Here is a 21905-nt window from a genome sequence, read left to right on the forward strand (position 1 = left end):
TTCAAGGGTTTCTCCCTAATCCGTAATAAGATTTACTTGCTAACAGCACAAAACAAAACAAAGACATGCTTCTATTGTTTTACTGCTGTGGAATTCTTATTTTAAGCTATTCAGAAAAGTCAAGAATAAATCCAGATATTATACGTATTTAAAGTTTTCCTGTGTAATTCTTATTCAAGGGAAAGCCTCAGTAACTTTGTAAGCTTTGGATCTTTGTTACTCATTGTGGCTTTATTTTACTTAAGCAAGCAACAATACTTTGTCAGTTCTTGAACTGAGTAACATCTACTATTCCTTGCACAATGATTTTTTCAGACCAGTTAAAGCAAATCTCAGTACAGTCCATTTTCTCCAGAAAGGGCTACAAGGGGTTAATCAGATTTCATGGGAAGAAAGAGGGAGAAACTTCCATGCCAAGGTTGCCAGCGATTCCTCTGTGATAAGTGCTAGCTAACAGAGTCAGCACTAATGTCAGGAAGTTAAAAACTCCTCCGGCGTGCTGATCCCCATGGGATAATTCAACAACTCTTCATTTGTACCAACGGCAGTCACAGTTAAATCTAAAACTAGATTTTTCCACACCCTATTAACAGCAGCATTAGAATGCAGCAGGGACCATCAGGAGAAAAAGAGTTTTCTGTTATCGCATAGTTATCTTTGAGGAGGTGGCAGATTTCCCTGTGAAAATTATCCTTATAGATTGCCTCTTATTTAAGGATATGCTGGTACTATCAAGTGGTGCTCTTCTTAAGCTGAAATTGCTAGCAACACTTAAGAGTATCTGCGTGACTCTTTCAGCTGGGAGAGTAGCTTCAACAGAGACCTATTTTCCATATATGTAGACAAGCTATGACACTTTCACCCATAATGACATGATCTGCATAAGCCATGTGGTTTCCATTAAGAAGAGTCCATACAATATAGTCAACTCTCCATTATCTTGGCTAATAGGAGAATAGAATAACCCAGATAAAGGAAAGACATGCATAATTATTGCTTCCAGATAAGAGCCGGCTCAAATATTTCTGCACTGTGCTCCCCAGACAGAGCTTGTACTTCTGTCAGAGCTTGCTAACTTAGAGTTTATTAACTCAGGCATTACCTGCATCCATCTGGTACAAGCTAGGCAGCTTGGGTGTCTCTATGATTTAATCATCCCACAAGTAATCTACTAACTGATAATCGTCTTGGCTATAATTAAGTAACAACTTCCATATTCACCCTTTCATATGTGCTGATACTGATACAGCGTAAACCCAGTCATGCACAGCCATGTCAAGGTTGAATCTGGCATAATGAGGAAAAGCAAATTATGCAAGCAATGCAAGAGGAGTATGTTCAAGAGACAAGAGAATACAGAATGCACACAATGATGTAGAAGGGCTTTATATTCACATCTAACCACCCGGAATTAACACAAGCACTTCCTCTCTTATTGCCAGACAGTCCTCGCAGAGGAAGTATGCTCAGGACTGTCACAGGTAACACACGCATGAACTAGAATTACCTTGCTACGTGAATTGTCCAAGTTTGTTTTTTTTTTATTGTGTTGCAATTACTCAGCCACGTTGAACATTTGTCAGTTGTGAGTTCTCATAATCTGTAATCTCCACAGACCTTTTAGTACTGATACATAGCCTTCCTGATCTCAGCATTGGTATATAAATTGTACTGTTCAGTCACAAGAGACACTCAGTTCTGTTACAGATAAATGGGCAAAACATTGTCTTCACCACTATAGAAAGAAATACAGATTCTCGTACAAAGAAAATGAAAATGTTGCAAATAATTTTTTCTGGATTCTTATGGGAGGAAAGGGATTATAAAGAAATAAACTCAGACTTAATGAAATCAGTCACACCATTTCTTATACATTGAAGTGAATCATCTTATGGAAACAAAACCATTGCCAGGCAAGTTTTTAATGGTGTACTTGTACATGACATTGTGTTGAGGAATTGATGATTATATTCTGCCACATTCCATGTTGCGCTTACGAATTAGCATTGCCTTGGTTTCTCTGCACATTACGATTAGACAGAGCTACACAATGATGCAAGCCACAGGCCAAGCTGTAAAGGGAAAATCGATGGGTTTGAGAAGTTAGCCATATCATGTGATGTTACGAGACTGGCTACAGAAAAAGCAACTGACAGCAAATCACAGTGCCACACATATCAAATCCCTAAATATCTGTTCATTTTGCTTAAAGCATCACATACAGTGTTCAGATCGCTGCGTAGGTCCTGGACAACATTTTCTATACTCCTGGTATCCTTCAGAATCTCAATGCTTTGCGTATATGGATTGAAATACACAGAGAAGGGACGATTGATTGATTTGGCGAAGTCCCTGAAAGAAAAAAGAAAATTAACACCTCTTTTTTTCCAACCGCTAAAGAGGAGAAAATTAGATTTTTGAGTCAAGGGAAATAATTTACCTCATCTTTTCTTTGGCTTCTTCAAAACTTTCTGAAACAAAGTAAGCTTCCTGGAAAGTAGTGATAAGGCATTCTTGCAAACAGGTTGTCTTTGGATCGAATGTTTTCACATTGGCCTTGTCAGAGAGAGCATGCTGCAAAATACACCACAGGATCTGTTAAACCATATTTCGATACTGCTGTGTATCTATGCAACTGTTCATACACACCGCTTTTATATGGCTGTGCTGTATGCTTCCATTAGTTGATAGCCTCTCTTGTTTTACATACAGTGGTTTTTCAGTTTGAACAGAATAAATAATTTGTTACTTAAAAAAGCTCTTTTTATGAGAGCAATTTTTTTCCCCAAAATAATTATTAAAATAATAAAGAGGAGATTAAAAATGCACCTGCCATGCAGGCATACAGACCTAAATCTTCAGCTGGAAACAGGGAAGTCATCAAATAACCATTCCTGAAAAACTATCTATACAACTACAAATACGTATGTCCCCAAAATGTCACTTAACTGGCAGAATTGATCATCGTCTTGGTAGGTGAAGTGAGTCAGACCAAACCATTCATATAATCTGTGCTTTACGTTTTCAGGCCAAACTCATATACTATTTTCGTGACAGTGAGTTTAAGAGTGAAACTATGTATCTGAAAACCCATTAAATAATGCCCATTTATTGCGTGCTGATGAAATGCGTTACCCTTCTGCCACGTACAGCTGAGCAATAATGCTCCATATAGTACTGCAAGGAAAAAATAACTAAATAAACAGGCATAGATAAATACAGAGCAGACATTGGACAGATGAGGCATCAAATGCTGCTACCTAGAGAAGAGATTTCCGATTAGCCTTTCTCTTTACATGACTGGCACAAGCCACTAGAAAGGACACAGAGGTTTCAAAACCGAAAATCAGGTACTGAGCCATTTTCCAACACAATCTTTTTCTAGCTCCCCTTTCCACTTGAATACTTGTGTTAGCTTTTGGATCTACATTAACTTTTAGAGCACACATTTTCACTCTCAGTGCTCTGTACAGAAGTACAAGGTAAGGAAGGAGAGCACATTTAGGTCAACTTTCAACCTTCTTTAGTCCCCTAATATCTATCCATAGTGAAGATGTGCATGAAAAGCATAGAGAAATGACAGAGAGGGAGCAGATCCCTGAGGTCCAAAGGTGCCTCTTACTTCTTTACTTACTTTCTGCATGGACATTCTTTATAGCAGAGTAAGGTATGAACCTTAAGGTATTCACCACACCTTTTATCCGAGCTCTTGCTTATGCTCATTCCTTAATCCCTGTGAAAGGCTCTGAAAATATCACACTAGCTCTCAACCTGCAGTCTCCAAATAACAGGACATAAAACTGGAACAAGAACCTCTCCCTCCCACCTCCTCTCTCTCCAAAAATAAATACATGAAAAATTAATGCATGGAATCTTAAAATGTCAGGGAATTAACTTTCTTTAGTACATGTATCTTTTCCTTCTCACAAGGTTTGCTGTTTCTAGCCAGCCATCAGTCAAACAGGTTTGAAAACAAAAATAAAAAATGGTCTGTCTTAACCAGCATCCTCTTCTAAATGGATTGCAGGAACAGCCTCACCTTATTAGGCTCCTGGCTATACCCCTGTTGTCACTTTCTCCTTGCAGAGCCATGATGTGGTTGAGTGCCTGTAAATTTAGGCATTTACCTCCTTCTATCGAAATGAATTTGTTTTTCTTGACTAGGAATTATAATAGGCTCCCTGGGAGGTTAACTATAGGTAAAAACATCTCCTCTTAAGGTGCCTTTGTACTTCCAGGTGAGACTTGATGCCTCAAATGTCTAAAGCACAAAGTTTTAAAACTCTGAGTGGATTGAGTGAAGCCCTGTGCAGGGAATCAAGAGAGTGATATGGGCCCCATTTTCTTAGGAACCGAATCAGCAGATGATGCCTTCTGGCTCATGGATTCTTTCCTGTATGGTGACAGCTTCAACAGAAAGGGTGACAGTGTTGTCCTCTTCTCTTCTCCTCCACTCACTAATGGCCTCTGCTGGGCCAGGCCTCCTCCTTGGGATTGAAGCCATCAGAGGCGAGAAGGGATTCAGCCTGTGGGTCCTACATCGTGAACAACTGCTCCAATCACTGAGCCCTAATTTTATAAAATGGGAGAGTTTAAAGAGAAGCAAAAGCTAATTCTTTATCACAGTGGATGTCCTCTGAGAAAGCCTTCCTGGTTATTCTCCTCAGATTATCTATATGAAATGACTCCTACTCTCTGGATCCCAGTTTAGTTTACGCATGAGCAGAGCTGCTGCTTCACAAAGCAACTCTGCAGAGACTGGGATGTGCAGACATCAGGAGACACACAACCTGGAAACAGGGTAAAGAATTCAGACATGCCTTCAAAGTTAGGTGACAACTGATCAGTTATTCTTAGGATTGCAGCTTGGGAATGAAGTGCCTAAATTCTGATGAATTCCCACCCGAGACACCTATCTCCCTTCTAGGATATGGTCTTTTGGCTCTTGGATCAAGCAGGCATTGTCATGGCTACCAAAGCAATGGGAAATATCTTTGCAAATCTGGATGGTGTTTTCAAATTCTGCAGCCTGGCGTCTGTAACGTCTACTATTGAGTTGAAATGCTGACATCAGCAATGCCAGAGTTCATCAACTGAACTGAGCCTACAGACAAACCTTCAGACAGACCATAAACTGTCTAGTGTCAGCTAGGATGGTCAGGACACTGACTCAAAGCCAAACCAGAATTTTCCTCAGAAACATTACAGTACTCTAAAATGTTGGTCCTTGGCACTCTCAACATTATGAAGTACAGAATCTCAATAAAAAACTTCGTCTGGTGAGTCCAAAAGCTTTCAAGCTCAGGTCTGTATTTTTTTTAATGAATGCTATTCACTTATGTTTTGGTTGGACATTCAGTTCTTCAGTGAACTCAAATGCGTAAGTATCCAAAACAGATTTCTCCATCAGAAACCTCTTCAGTTATCCACCTCCAATGAGATGTCAAGGCTAACAATCATACGGAAAATAGCTTTTGGTCAAATCAAACATCCTACCATCTTATGAATTTGTGATAACTGTCTCTAATGGCCCATTCACACAAATTGTACTGCTTATGCTAGTACAGCTATTGGTGATTCTCCTTCAGTTCAAGCAACAAGAGTTTGGAGTGAAACTTCCAAATGAATCATCACTGATTCCCAGGAAAAGCAGCAGTATCAGACAACTGGACAGCTTAAGAGTTAGACAACTACCCATATTGGAAATAAGCATAACACTAAAGAAATGCCTCCACTCTCTGCTAGATCAAAGGCTGAGAGAGTGATTGAGGTACCTAACCACACGTCTCTAAGGCCTACGATGTCTGATGCACCTGTACAGGGATAGAAGATACAGCACAGGACCTAAAGGAGACTTACATGTTTCTGGAGTGGCAGCTGGAGAGCTGGTCAGATATACTGGGGCATCTCAGATGGCACCAGGCATTTACACTGAGCAACCATCAATCATTTCCTAAGTGACCACTATCACTGACACATGAAAAAAGAGTTTGGTCTTGTAATTTCTCCTTTGAGTATAGAAAAATGGAGTGTAATAATACAACTTGGAGCTTTTCAGCTTCACAAAAAACCCCAAAACCCAAAAAGCAAAATCTTCAGCTAGCAAGGGGAAAGCTTGAGATGAGTTATAAATACTGCACTGTCTGAGGAGTACAGGAGGGCAGAATAAGAACACAGGTGAGAAGCTCTCAGTGTGCCAGTACTGATTTTATCGCCTTGTTATTCAGGGGGGGGAACACAGAGTCTTCAAAAACCTGCTCTTAACTGTTTTTCTGCTTATCTACAGCATGGGTTGCAATCTGACAGTGTCCTGATTTCACCAGAAATTTTTTATTTCATCAGTATAATTTTATATATTGTTTAGGCAAATAAGGAAAAGACTCTCTATTTAAAAAGAGCACTAAAATGAGCATCTGGGATCTGGGACTTGTTTTCTCCATTATCTTCATCCTCTTCAGAAAACAGAGCCAAAACTTGTATTTCAATCTTTTTGGTTATAAAGGCTAGTGCTGCCTCTTCTTAACATAAATTATCATTAAAACAAAATATGAATGGATATTGTATTTAACTTTAAAAATCTATACAGAAAGATTTGAAGTCTACCTCTCTGTTTAATACAGGAGCATGTAACAGGGATATACGACTTGATCTACAGCCAACTGAAGTTGATAGGAGACTCCTTTAATGAAAGAGTTCAAGAGAGCATCATACAAAGTAAATGGATTACAGTTTCCGAAGACATTTGGACTGCCTTTTAGAAATAGTTTTAATAATTGAAATGTACATTATTTCTGCCTTATCTCTAAGCCCCAAATATATACTGTGTAATAGCGTTAGCTAGAGTTAACCTGACTATATTAGGCACAACATTTTATAACTACTTACTGTATTATTCGTTTCCCCCCAGGCTTCATTTTTTTATCTTTCTTTCTCCTTATTTTGTTGTGCTTTTAAAATTTTTTTGCGTGATGCTTCCATAGCATGCACATCAGGAGTTGCATTTTTCAGTATCCAAAATTTGAAGTCTAAATACTGAGTGGGGAAAAAGACTTGAAGGGAATCCTATATGGATAGGCTGGTGCCCACATTTCTCTAGCTTTTATAGTTCTTTGTTGCTAAAGCTGTTGACCAGATTTGCAGAGTGGAGCAGAGTAATATAGAAACAGGGATGACCAAACAAGCCATTCACTCATCTGAAAGGCCCAAATACTGCTGGCTGCTTCTACCCTGCAAATAGTGCAACTCATTTATTTCTAGAAATTATACATAAAATTGGCCACTGTTTTGTTTCCTGTGAATACTGTTGCATTGAAAAGAGAGCTGATAGGGAGGGCAGCTGGAGAAAGGCTTTTCTTCTTGCTGACAAAAGCATATTAATATCAAATGCCTGTAAAGTCAAGGTAGCAAAATTCAACATCAAAACAAGATCTACCTTCCTGGCGACAAGGTGTGCTGGTTTTGGCTGGGATAGAGTTAACCTTCTTCATAGTAGCTAGTATGGGGCTATGTTTTGGATTTGTGCTGAAAACAGTGTTGACAATACAGAGATGTTTTAGTTACTGCTGAGCAGTGCTTACACAGAGTCAAGGCCTTTGCTGCTTCTCACCCCACCCCACCAGTGAGCAGGCTGGGGGTGCACAGGAAGTTGGGAGGGGACACAGCTGGGACAGCTGACCCCAACTGACCAAAGGGATATTCCAGACCATATGACATCATGCTCAGCATATAAAGCTGGGGGAAGAAGAAGGAAGGGGGCGACGTTTGGAGTGATGGCATTTGTGTTCCCAAGTAACTGTTACGCATGATGGAGCCCTGCTTTCCTGGAGATGGCTGAACACCTGCCTGCCGATGGGAAGTGGTGAATGAATTCCTTGTTTTGCTTTGCTTGTGCGTGGGGCTTTTGCTTTATTTATTAAACTGTCTTTATCTCAACCCATGACTTTCCTTACTTTTACCCTTCCGATTCTCTCCCCCATTCCACTGTGGGGGGAGTGAGCGAGCGGCTGTGTGGGGCTTAGTTGCTGGTAGGGGTTAAACCACAATACAAGGATAAATAAGTATTTTAACTTCTTCATAGAAGGGACTATAGACCCACAATCGCCGTTGTCTTAAGAATGGCAGTAGTTATTTCTGAAAGGACTTCTTCACTCTGACTCCTATGAGAAGTATGGGTGCTGCAGACATGAGGGTCAGACTTCATTGCCACGCAATCTGAGTCTCCTATTCAGCCTCACTCACCACAGAAATAGCTGGTATTGTTCTCATAATTTTCAGAGCAATTGTTGCCATCCATTAGGATTTCAGTTACAATCAGGATATTGATATTATCAGGATCTCAACTACAGTCTATTATATTAGCACTATCTTTCAGACACCTTCAGGTCAAGGAAGAAATATTCCCTCCCAGTAGGTGCTAGGAGATAAGGGTTGAGGTAAGGGAGGTTGCTTTCCCAGGAAATATCAGAGACTGGCAATGGCTTGATGCAAGGCTGTGCACCAATGTCATGCATGCCCAGACATTCTCCTTCCTAAGCACCTGCCTGATGTATCTTGTTGACAAGAAGCGCACTCACTGCCACGTTTCTGGTCTAGAAAGAGCTTCTCCCATGGTCAGGTCAGCAGAAAACTTACTAGGTTTTTTGCATTTTTTTTCCTTACCTTTTACCTTCTTTTCTACCCTGGAGCACAGTGCCACAAAGACTTTCCGGACAACTTTCACCTTATCAGTTCCTTCATGGACACTATGGCTATTTGTGGTATGGTGCTGTTCTATGTCTGCTGCACACAAGTGCTTAGTCTCTCAATAACTGAAATGTCTAACTTAAGTCCCTACGCTGAGTATATGCAAGATCTGGTGAAATTTAATAGCTTATGATACACAAGAGATCAAACCAGATGATCTAATAGTCCCTTCTGGCTTCACATCTATGAAATATATATGTAGTATAATAGAGAAGTGTATAATATTATTGATTTATGGCAAAATTATTATGATATATATGGCCATACCTTTGAAGTAGATCAATATAGTCTATTAATTTGCACATTATTTAATTTTTACTGTTGCTTTTCAAAAGGATTATTCTTTGCATTTATACTCTGAGATTATTGCTGAGTGAAGAACACAGATTTGGGATCACAAATGTGTGGTAAAAAATATGCACGCTTGACAAGAATAATGTGTTTGTTTATGACATTGATGGTAGAAGATTTATTACGTTCTTGAGTAATCATTTCCTGGCTTTTATGCCCTTAGATTTTGTAAATGATGTGATAGGTATTTTCAGGGTCATCACCTAATGACTGTAACTGTTAGTTTAAATAAAAGGCCTGATTCTCTGCAGAATCCTGCACAGAGTTTGGAGCTCAGCACTGAATGTTGTTGAGCCAGAGGAAAACAAGTGGGACATGTTCATCTCTTTGTGTTTAACCACCTTTGCACTGTGGGTATAAAATATTGCCAGGCTGACACAGAATGCTTCTGTGGCTGAAGTATGCACTGAACTTAGAGCAACTGTAATGCAATCAAAGAAAAATATTGGAGAAAGTAATTTTCTTCGACCTTTTTTCTACTAATGAAAGAATAGCAATTTGACTAATGAGCTTCACCATGAACACTCTCAGTTACAGGTGAAACAAACAGCAAAAAGAGACTGAGATACTTCTATTAAACTGCCAGGTAGTTCACTGAAAGCCAGCCAAGGAGGGTAGGAAGATGTTTAAACACAAATAAACAGCAGATATCTTGCAAAACAGTTTGTAAATACTATTCTGTATATGCTTTCTAAAACCAAATGTTTACCCGAAACGCCACCAGGAATAGTACTCCTCCCTCTCCCTCCCATCTTGCCAACAGAGAGATGTATTACATCCCAAAATACTACACTTGTGACAAAATACCTTTTGCTTGTTCCCTATGTTTTCTAGGCATAAAAAGAGGCAATAAATGATCCACTACAACTACTCACACCGTGCAAGGTTAAACACTTTCACCTTTATAAGAATAGGGCTCTATGTGCTGTCACACAGGCACGTACTTCAAGTCTAGCATGAGTTTATATGCATTCCTTAATTTTAAATATGATTAATCTACTGAATTAGGACCTTAATAAATGTTGTTCTTTTAATATCAATAATGAATCCATTGAAATACATTGGATTACTTACAACAGAATCGTGTCTGATTTCAAAACAATTTTTTTGGCGTGTATTAAAAATATATGCTTTTCTTCTAAACAAAGCTTTCAGAGCCCAAGGCACCCTTACCTGTTAGAACCTATGAGCCTCCTTTTACAAGAAATGCAAATTCAAACAGAAATAAGTTTTGTAGTTTACAGTTGCTTTGGTGCTTCAGTCCTTACAAATCCATTTCATGCTTCAAGTGCCAGCTGATATTTCAAACACAGCTTTTAGGTCAATATCACATTTTTAAAGTAAGCTATTTACCTTGAGAACTGTAACTGTTATTTGACAGTCAAAATATTTACATTCCACTATTATTTTGTTAAGATTAAAAGAAAGTTGATTCTACTTTAAGGATACATACCTTTAATTCGCCAATTGAAGACAGAAGTCCTGCCCCGTAAGCACGTAGTTGTCCTTCTTGCTTGCAAAGGCCAAATTCAATCGTAAAAAAATAGCACTGTAAAATATACAGATATACAGATACATATAGTGTAGTTGCAAACAGGCACTTCAGCAACGACAATCGGTACCATATTCACTTGATTGCCCCACTTCTTCAGAATTTCATGTCTTTAATATAAATTCAGATAAAGTATGTTATTACTGCTAAGTACTTTAAAGGTCATGTTCTGCAGTAAGGGAGCTTTGCACAAAAATGTGAGATTCTGCTTTTTTTCTGGGCACCCAAGCAGTTCACACAAATGGCCAGTTAGGAGCAGACAAGCAAGTTCATTTAGGTATCAATGGCGCTGACAGTAATTTGCAGAGATTTTTGAAACTTTCTGAAATAAATGAGGTGCCTTAAAATAAAATCCTAGCAGGTAGTTGGTCTGCCTGTCTAGGAACCTCTGAAGACATCTGAGATCTAGTTCAGAGCATTCAGCTGTAAGCTCAAGCTGATGCCACTTTAAAGTCTGGCACATATTTAAGTGCTGTCTTGAGTTAGAATGAACTTACTTGTATGTATGTGCTTAAGAGCCTTCTTGAGCCGAGGCCTTAGTTTTCACTAGATTTTACTCTGTCATAAATGAAGAACCAATATACCACTTGGCTTCTTAAATTACAGAAAGAAAATTACAGTCAGTTGAATGGTTCATTTGACCAATCCATTACAATTGTTCTTTAGGTCTGCATTCAATCAGGTAACATATCTGAGCTGTAAAACTGATGAGAAGCTGTGAAAGAGATATGCTAAATCAGCATAACAGTACTGTATCTAACTTTGCTGTATCCACCCAACAAAGTTAAATGTTAGGAAGACTGTAAAAAGCGCAGATAGCCAGCCCACTGTCCATTAAATGCAAAAGAAGACAGTCACTTCTGCTCCTGCGGTACTGAGTTTTAGTTTGGTTTTGTTATGACACATCAGGATTGCTTTCTGATGTTAGATCAAACAGTTGAGATTAAGCTCGTAACTATTTCTACATATGAAGGCTTTAGGAAGTTGATTTCTAACTTACACAAAAATACTGCATATATATATACACACACACACACCCCCCATATACGTGTGTGTGTTTATTATATTATCTGACAATTTCAGTTCTTGTGCAATGGGACATAACTCCACTGAGCCTAACAGATTTACATGTCTTTGCAGGAAATATGAATTTAGGATAAGACACAACCCAGTATTTGGTACTAAATCTTAAGTTTTTCTGAATAACTTGAGAATGGATCCTAACACGGTAATTTTTTTCATCCATTTCCTCCTTAAACCCCCACTCTTCCAGGCTGAGTATCATACTAAATGCAAAAGAGCAGAAATTAACAGCTCTTTTAAGTTCAACAAATGTTTAGAAATTGAGAAATGATTCATTTCTCTGCCTCTCATAAAAGTTCCTGTAGAGCTAGTGATTCATGCAGCATGGCACTATGTAGAAGGGTGTAATAAAAAAGAATAAAAACACGAGCCCTGTGTCTGATCCAAACCTGCTAAGTCAGCTGGGAAGAAGGAAAGGTTGCAGTGACTTCAAATGTCGTGAGTCAGATTCCATCACAGCAGTCAAAGGCACAGATATCCACAAGAGGAGGTGAAAGCACAACATTGTCAAACAGAAAAATCAAAGTTCCACCTCTGGCTTTGCTATTGACTCAGATAAGCCAAGCTGGCATAAAATTTTTCATTAGATGCAATGAGCTGATGTCACCACTTAGAGGAACGCCAAGACAACTGGTTTCCAAAAAAAGACGTCTCAGGGACAAACAGCCAGGTACACAAAATGACAAAGGCATTACTGTAGGAGTGATGAGTGAAGCTGAGAGACCTACCTCCAAGAAGAGTACAAACTTAGCTTCCCTGCCTAAATATTTTGCCAGAAAAACCTTCAGGGGGCTACAGCCCTGGTTCTGTACATGCTGCTACTGTCGGCAATGAACCACTCAGCTCAACACTTAAATCCCACTAACATCTTTGAATTTGCCCTCTCCCCCTCAACTCTCTTAAAAGAACCCATCAGGTAGTAGTTCTTGTGCTCTGAACATGAACACCCTGACAGATACACAGCAGGATTGGGCTCCTGATAAAACACAGCGATTGTGGTCATTTTCATTCTTAAAACCAACAGCAGCTAAAAAGGAAGGGTCTGGTGTTTGTCTGTTACAGATCTGTAAGAGCAGCCATGACTTTGTCCCTGTATGTGGGACATCTTTATTGTAGACCTTCCTCACGCTGGGGAGGACCAAATTGATGTCACGCTGCTCCCAGGAGAATGCCCACTCGGCAATCTATAGGGCCAGCGGAGGGAGGGAAGAGAAACGCTCTCCACTCCCCTGAGGATGTGCACTCACGGGGAAGGAAGGGGCAGAAGGCAGACAGCTAACACTGGCAGAGGAGAGAGCAATCCCTGCTGCCCAGGGGTAGGTTGTTCACAAGACAGAGGGAGAGCTCGATTTCACTTCCTCCTTGATGGACAGACAGCACACACAGAGGGAGCTTTTTTTACTTAAGTTCAAAAATTATTATAATTGTTACTATGATAAAAGGGAGTCATATTTATGAGCCAACACTTGCTGATGAAAGCCTATCTTCAGTATTGATAAGACTTGCACTCTGAGTATAACTAACTCAAATAAAATGCATACAAAATAACCAGATGATAAAATATATCTGCCTACTACTAACTTGTGGTATTAAGCTATAGCACTAAGAAAAGCCCTTCAATCGAAAAGCTGATTTTTTGATAAATTTGACATATGCAGCAACTAAAATTTCTGTATTTAAGAGAGCTCTGCTTAGCTAAGAAAATGAGATAGCTCACCCAATGCTGCCATCTTCAGATCATCAGTCAGCAATACATGATTCCCCCCACCCTCCCACTCACAGACAGACACGCAGAGGCGGCTCGGTGCATTACGAGACTCCACAGGCTTTGGTAAGCCGTGCTCTCAAGTCTACAAACATCGAGGCATACTGGTAAGGAGGTTAAATATTAACTATATAGAGACACTTTTTATAGACCAGACGCATAAATACCCACTATATGCCTCTCTTTGTATGGTAAACTACACTGACCGTGGTACTCTATATTATATACAGCATAACTACGCTGGAGTGGGAATGACTGAACAAAGAAATGGCTGTTGAGATGAATAAATTTTTTAAAGCCTCACCTGAAGGCAAATAGCTGACTATTACATTGTTGTTACATGTAGGCTGGAGAATGCAAGCACAAATGGGGGCACGCAGGCTCTCATGTTCTGATTTCAAATCTTGGGCCTGTCTCTGGCATGCTCCCCAGCCTGCAGCCCCAGACATAGAAGCTACAGCAATATCCTGTCATCTCCCTTTACTTCCAGTTCCACCTAATCTTTGGGGTGAAGTGTGACTTTGCTACAACCTATAGGTAGGCTCTTGAAGTAGGAAAGGTATCTTTCCATGTTGTATATATTCTGTCGTTCTTGAAGAGCCTTCCAGTAAAATGCCGCTCCGTTAGCCAAATCAGCAAAATAAGATGAAAAATCAAAGTGCCAAATGAAGGATTAAAAATAATTTTTAAGCCAAGAGACATCAATGTAATGATCAAGACTGTGCCAGGAGCACAAGACAGTGTATGATATGATTTTAATTTATTTCTCTTATTTAACGAAAGTATATGAAAGATACTTTACAGTCAGGCTCATGAAACACTGTCTACATGGGTTCAAAAATTATTAAATAGATCCATGGAAGAAACTCCTACTAAGGGCTATTAAATACTAATATAGCAGATCTCTTCCTTCAGAGTCCCTGAATCAAAAGTCACTGGCAACTAAAGCAGTATACCAGAAAAATATCACCACCGTATGAGTTTAGACCTACACTGTCCTCCACACATCTGCAATTTGCCAGTGTCAGAGACAAGATACTGGGGTAGCTGGTCTGGCCCAGTATATGTGCAATTGTAAGAGTCAGATCAGTTGTCCTGCTGTTGACAGGAAAGATACAGAACAGATCAAGCCCTGGCAAACTCCAAGCCTGGTCTCCAGGGTAAACACAATGTCTATTCTTCTCATTCCGCTACTGTCCTGCATTATAAACTGGACTACCAAAAAGAAAAAGAAAAAAAATCAGTGACAGCTATGACAGCTAATAAAAAAAAAAAAATCGTTATTCAAGGGTGTTTAGAAATTTTCAAAGGCAGAAAAAAAGGTCTGATAAGCTCAACTCTCCTCATCTGACTGGTTTCTAAGGCTTTGAAAATCACTCCTCACATCACATCATTTTGCATTTGGGAATCTCCCTCCTGGGACCTGTGCAAAGAGCTTGTGCAGGGTGTTGGGTGCTAATGTCACAGAGTCCGTACTTCAGAATCTGACTTGTCCACAAAAAGGCCTTTCAAGCCATTCCACTTCGCTTAGTTTTCTTATGGTATAGCTTAGAGACCGATATTTATGTTCACTTGGCAATTTTCAGCATGATGTATAACATGAGATTTTATCTGTTCTCCAAAAGTACCTTGTCAAGATGTTGTCAGGATGAGTCCTGAGAACACCAACCATCTCAAGAGCTAATTCACTTGCACTCCCTTTCACAAGGGGGAAGAAGGAGAGATGGAGTAACTGCATCACTGCAACCCTAGCACATGGACAGGAATATTCACCACTACAGGAACTGCTAATGGGACGGGGCTACAGCCCCAAGCTGACACGTAGTAGCACAAACAATCACTTTATATATATATAAAATTAGTTGCCATGAAGACAATACAACTACTAATGTGTGTAAACACTTGCAAGACCAGTGCCAAATAAATATCCTTAAGAAAACATCTTTACATTCTTTCTACTGGATTTAAGATTTCAAAGGGTATTTGAACGGGCCACTCAATACAGAAGTGTGTGATACGTTCACAATATGCAAAGATTAATTCCTTTTTCTTTAGAAGAGGAGATCTTTGATATTTTAGCTCTAAAATTATTCACCTAGAGATTAAATCTCTCATATAGTTGTAATTATCTCATAAGAAGATAGTTATATACAACTGAAAGACTTTCAAAAATCCCATTGTTAGAAATTAATCCTAAGAATTAATGAAGTAAAGGTGTTTTCTTTCCCCCTGTAAAAGTTGCTCAAATCGCAAGCAAAGGTTGATTCAGAGATACGGTGACTCCCGTTTGTGCTTTCTTTCTTCACTCAGAGCTGGTGCAAAAAATTTGTGCTTATTTTTCAATCTCAAAGACATCAATAGTCACCAAAAAAATAGCTGGCATTTCACATTTGACTGAATTATTCAAAATTCAGAGTCTGTTGAGTAGTATCAGGAATGCTCCACTACAAGAAACAGATAGCTATAACACAGGTAACCCAGGCAACTAGCCAGTACAGCCCAATGTTGGAGTCCAGACATCAAGCAATAGCGGCTATTTGACAGCTATTCAGGAGGGAATATTATTGAGTAGAAATGCAGGGAGATTTTTGAACAACAAATAAATCTCATGATGAGCTTGTGAATAGATCAAAAGCAGAAAAGAAGTAAAATTCAATGGCTAAGTCTTTCATTATAGATGATTCGCCTACCTCCAACAAAGGTAGTGACCCTATTCACAGTCAACAGCATTTCTAAATAAGAAAACAACATTTAATTTTTCAGAGTTACCTTCTTCAAGTATTTCGTTGAGTCTGCCACTTTGAAATGTATTTAGGCTCACTGGAATGAAGTTTCCTTCGGGGATTTCTAAGTGTATATATTTAACAATATTCTCCTTTTTCCCTCATCTGACTGCTTTGCATTCAGACCTTTCACTAAGGGTGAATGCTTGGAACAATCTCTTTACAAACAGAAGTTTGAGTAGATGTGGTGTCGCTCATTAGAGCTCTCGGGGATAGATGCACACCAGTCTTCACATTTCTGTTGACAGCCACAGCACACAGTATCACCACATGCAAACTCCTCTAATGTAGAGGCTTGACATACCCTGAGAAAGCACACACTATAGTGAGCACGGGGGCTTATCCCCTTGTGAATACTTTGAAATTATATGTTTCTTTTTTCAGGAGTTTCCAGAGAAAAACTCGTAATGGTAACCAAAATAAAATTATCATCATGAGTTTGTAAGGAAGCAGAAAATGTACCTCAAGCAACACAATGCTACAGTGGTATCAGTAAGGAGGTACCGCTGTGCCTCCAGCACTGGGGAGCCCAGCCAAGACAAGACAATGTGCATGGCTGTTGCCTACCTTGCAGGTGCAATACATCTTCTGGAATAAGATCTGGGGAAAACCCTACTAACACCTTTGTGTCTCTTGAGAGAATGTGTCTTTCTGTCGTTCATTCTCACATGAAGGAGGCCCTCTTGCCACTCTGAAGAGCGGGCAGAGAAAATGGAGGATGAAGCACTTCTGGGATCTTTCCGCTGCTGCAGCTCCGAAAGAAGTTAGTTCCCACAGAGCTGGAGCCACTGGATATCCCACTCCATGTTTGAATTACTCCTAAATAATCTGAACTTAAGCTTGCTCTGCACAGAGATGATGTCTGTCCACTCCTCTCATTTCATCTCAGTAGAAAATTTGGGAGACCTTTGGAGCTGCAGAGTCAGGAAGCTCAACACTTAAGCAGAAAGTGTTTCTGCATAAAAGGCTAGTGTTTCCTGCCAAGGCAGCAATTCCCCTCCACCAAAGCTAGTGGTCACAGAGATGATGCAAAAAATCTATCCCACAAAAGCACACTTGCCTCAACTTGCTCAACACTGTCAGAGAAAGAACTCCTAGTTTTTTCAACATAATTAACTAATAGTGCTGAAGCTTAATATACAGCTAAGGAGATGAGACCATTGACACTACGAACTGCTGCTTAGATCATTTGTTAAACATAAGGCATTGAAGTCCTAATGCTTTACCCTTCCTATTTCCCCTTTCCTATCATTTGACTCGTCTTGAACAACTTCTAAAACCTGGGGTTTTAAGGTTTATTAATTTCATATGGAGTTATTAAGAACAAATGATGTGCAATAATGAGCCATTCCCTTTGCACTTTATTTTACAACATGTAACGTAAATTCATGTTCCGCACTCCCTATGGTAGCTGAAGTGCATATTTGCTCATTTATTTTTCAAGCTGTTGCTTCAAATTTCAGCCATCTAGGGATTTCACACAGTTAACATAAGAGACACAGTCAGGTCTTTCAACATGTTAGCTGGGACTCCAAGAGATGGGGTCCTCTGAAAGTCAAAATAAAAAAAAAACCAACCCCAAACCTGAGTAAACGTATGTCACTGCTGTCCAACCACACTCTTCAGTCTATGCTGCCTCATGTGACACACTTGATCCACCATGATCCTTCACAATGCACAGGCTGCAAGCAGGGACTATCTTTAGGGCTCTGCCATTCCTGTTTTACAGATCTTTGTCCTCCTACTCTTTCAAATGAGGACTTTGCATTAACAAAACCTATCAAAGCAAGAACAGTCCTGATTTTATATGCTACATGGCCAAGGGCTGGTACGCCAGAAGTGCTCCCTCAGCATTGTGGCTTATGCTACAGCTTGGAGAGTATGACGCCTCTAGCAAAGGGCCAGGGACTTGAACGCTGACAGGCTGGCATGACCCAAGTGAGAGCAGAATTTGCAACAAATACACATACAACAGATCATTTAGCTGTCCTTTGCCTGACAGCATTCCCATTTTATGGGGAGTCATCAACCCTAGGACTGTTGCCCCAATTGTGAACTGCATTGCTTAGAAGAATACCCAGAGAACAGACAAGAACAACCTCAGACACTTTTCTTCCTCCGACATCCAGTGTCAGCATCTCTACAAAAGCCTAGCCCAGCCCTCAGGACCTGTTTCCCACAGTTACCTTTAGACCTCAGCACTGGTCCAACATAGTTTCCCCTTCTCTAAAAAGACCAACTTCCACTCCCCAGCAAGCACGCTAAGAAGGACACTCAGAAGAGAAGGCATAAAGTTGCAACACTCCCTGAAATACCAAGAAAACCTCTTCAGGATGGGGAGGCAGAGTCTGTCCTTTTGAACATGCTGCAATGCTCTAAGGAAACTGTATAAGGGGAAAACTGGCACCGGAGTCTCTTCCACTTATCCTGGGAGAAGATTTTGATAAGACTGGTAAGATAAATCCACAGATTAACAAGAAGCAAAGGTGCAGCAACACATCACAGGACAGGCAATCCTCATTTTATAAGCAGAGCGTTTACTGAATCACTGCCCTATACCAGTCCACTGTCAGAACTACTGCGGGCTGCAAGGCCTCTTTAATAACTACCCTTGGCCAGCCCAGAGACAGACCCTCAGTGTCCTCCCTAACAGGCATTCCCCTGGGGAAGGCACCAGGCACATGTGGTGCTTCTCATGATGCCATTCCCTGGAGCAGGCTGTGTCCCCCCTAATTGGCAGGCCGATTACTATGTATGGCAATTGCACTGCAGGGAGTGATGCAGAAGGGCCACTGAGCCTTCCATGACATTTTAGTCGAGGAGGGGTATGAGGTTCTTGTGTGCATCAGCAGCAGCAAAAGTCCCCTGCTAATGAGGGGAAGTCATATCTTCAGAAAGGGGAGCAGCCTCCTGGGGCTGGAAGGACCTCAGAACTTTTGCAAGCCCTGAAATTGTGGGGGCAGAAACACATTGAAGAGACAGGGACAACTGGCCAGCGAAGTTTTAAAATTCTTATTTCAAGGAAAAAATGCACTATTTCCACAGTCATATCCCTTTCAAATTTATTTTTGAGGAGCAAAAAAGGGTAGGACTTCATTCCAAAAATAACAGCATCCACCCTAATTTTCTAAACATTTAAAAAAGAAAATTAACTTCTTGTATCTATTTACTGAAAACTGATCTAATAGCTAAGACTTGTTTTCAAACATCACAGTTTCCAACAGCAACACTGCATTTAAACTCAATGTTCTTTTAATCACATAAATGCAAAGGGACTCCCAAAAGCTTTTGTGGCTCTTAATGCATTTGCCTAACCTGCCTTGCAAAAAAAAAAAAACAAAAGAAGATAGTAGGCATCAGCACGGAAGTGTAAGCTCTATTCATGTCAAGCTGACAGATAGATCAAAGAAGAAAAGTAGCTCAGGGAATTTTAAATATCTATTAATTTTGCTACTAAAAATATATCCAAATTGAAGATGTTTTTCACAGCCCCAAACAAAATCTTTTTCAAGTATACTTGAGTGTCTCCCTGTAGCTCCCTGATTTTCAGCAGTGAGGGCATGTAAAATGAATCTGTCATAACCACAGAGTAGTCAACTGAGTCACCATTGAGTTATCTGCCAGAAGTCTGTAAACACAAAGCAAATCAGATGAACATGTATTCAGCAAGGTAGAAAAAAGTTACACTGAGCAAGTACTTGTGAGCAGAGAGATCACAGCTCTTCACTGTACCGAAGGCCAAGGAATTTACAGTGGCTGTGGTCTAGCAGTGATTTACCACACGTGAAGATCACTCTGAAATGGTCACTAGTGATCAGGCTCTCACTGATATGCAAGATTTCTGTGTTTGTATAGGTCCTAAATTCATTGTAGATGTATAATATGGATGTGTTCATACGCTAATATGTTCATTCGAAGTTGAAAAATTAATCCTATAAAGGTGTTTACATTCTAGAAATGTAAAATGTCTTGTTAAACTATAATTTTAGCCACTTTTATGTAGTCAAACTATGTAATTGTAACAATTACAGCCTACTGATTCAAGGGAGGGAAGAAAAACCTTTAGGAAAACAGTAATATGTTTTATGGGGAAAAAAGGATAATCTGGGAGTACCCACTCTTTCCAGCATGTGTTGAAAAAGCTGAGTTCAAACTGTTTTATCTAGCACTATTAGTAGACACGATCTTTATCAATGCCACGATGATCTCTAGAAAGTTCTCCATAATGTACAGAAAATATAAAGCTTACAGATGCTAACTGAAACAAGGTTATCTTGTCAAAACTAATGCTTTGTCTGATGCAAAAGCCAAATCCCAAACCAAGCTTGAACCTAACAAACAGATTGAGGGAGTGGGGCAGTTGTTCAAAGTGTGTCTGAAACAGCGCCATCATGTTGATGTTCTGTTGACTTTGCACTGCAACAACTTCAGCCACAGCTGGAATCAAACCAAAACAACCAAAATTAACAGACACAAGGCCCTTCTATGTAAACTTTTCTTTGGCTTCAACATTGCTCTCAGGTTTAGAGTATTCACTTTAACTTTCCAAAATCGTCAACAAATAAAAAAACCCTTTATACAATAACATCAGAAGGCCTGCCAGCTCTAAGAAGTAGCTAACAGAATTTCTTGCATGCTGTACCATGTGAGCTTGGTTTGGACAGAGAAAGAGACACAACTGCAAAATCACGTGTCCTCCGGAGTAGATTCTTTCCCTGCAGAAACCCATATTCCTCAATAACAGGTTTTGGCAAGTAAATGATTAACATTAATTTTACAGCAACAAATCCTACTTTCATTTGCTTGTGTACAACCCTATTGACTTTTAGGAGACTGTATACATGGAAATGAAGGTAGTATTTACCCCAAAGACCTAAACTCATTGAAAGCAACGGCAAACCTCCCCTTGGCCTTCTGTAGTGTCAGAGTTGGACCTATAAATATATAATTAAGCTATACTTACAAAATCATTATGGTAGATCATCCAAAAATATCTCAATTAAAAATTTATGAGACCATATTCCATCCAGCACTTTGATGCCATTTGACAGAAAGATGACGACAGGCACAAGAACTACTTCCAAAGCTGCAGCATTAAGTAATTAAGCCCTAGGCATAGCTAGCTCTTTATGGATACCAGCCATATTTTGTCTTACTTTCACACTTTTATCTGTGCATACAAAGAAAATACCCAGGAACATGCTGGGTGAGAGAATTAGACTGAACACATGCAGTATGCTCAGTCCTTCAGCCAGTATTTAAAACAATTCAGATTAGTGCATGGTTGTGAATATTAAGTTAGGATCTTCTCAGCTCTGTACAGACATGAATTTTAAGACTCTTTCCATGAGATGGTATTTGGGTTATGCATAGTAGCTACATGTATTAATGTCCCTTCTGGATGCGAAATTATTTACTGAAATATTCCAGACAATAAAAAGATAAGTGCATGGTTTGAGGACTTTCTTCATCACACATAATTGGTTTGGTTTCCGCCTGAAAACAGAATCTCCTGGCTTTCTTCTCCTGATGGGCCCACCGACCCCTGAAGGAGGGCCCAGTGTGCAGGGTCGCAGCCATGGTTGCACCGCGCAGTGCAGCAGGGTGCACAGATCCTTGAGCGAGGGGA

General features: G+C 39.8%; 1 protein-coding gene across 1 annotated transcript in view; it reads right to left on the minus strand.

Moving 5' to 3' along the window:
* Positions 1-1512: 1512 nt before the first annotated feature.
* TPH2 (tryptophan hydroxylase 2) overlaps positions 1513-21905 on the minus strand; it is a 51983-nt gene continuing 31590 nt past the window's right edge. The window contains exons 9-11 of the mRNA XM_050904226.1: positions 10547-10642; positions 2441-2574; positions 1513-2352 (exon numbers count right to left, since the gene is read on the minus strand). Coding sequence (XP_050760183.1) covers positions 2178-2352; positions 2441-2574; positions 10547-10642 — 405 coding nt within the window. The 3' untranslated portion in view covers positions 1513-2177. The remainder of the gene's footprint in view (positions 2353-2440; positions 2575-10546; positions 10643-21905) is intronic.

The sequence above is a fragment of the Gymnogyps californianus genome, chromosome 1, assembly GCF_018139145.2.
Source record: "Gymnogyps californianus isolate 813 chromosome 1, ASM1813914v2, whole genome shotgun sequence".
Lineage (NCBI taxonomy): Eukaryota > Metazoa > Chordata > Aves > Accipitriformes > Cathartidae > Gymnogyps > Gymnogyps californianus.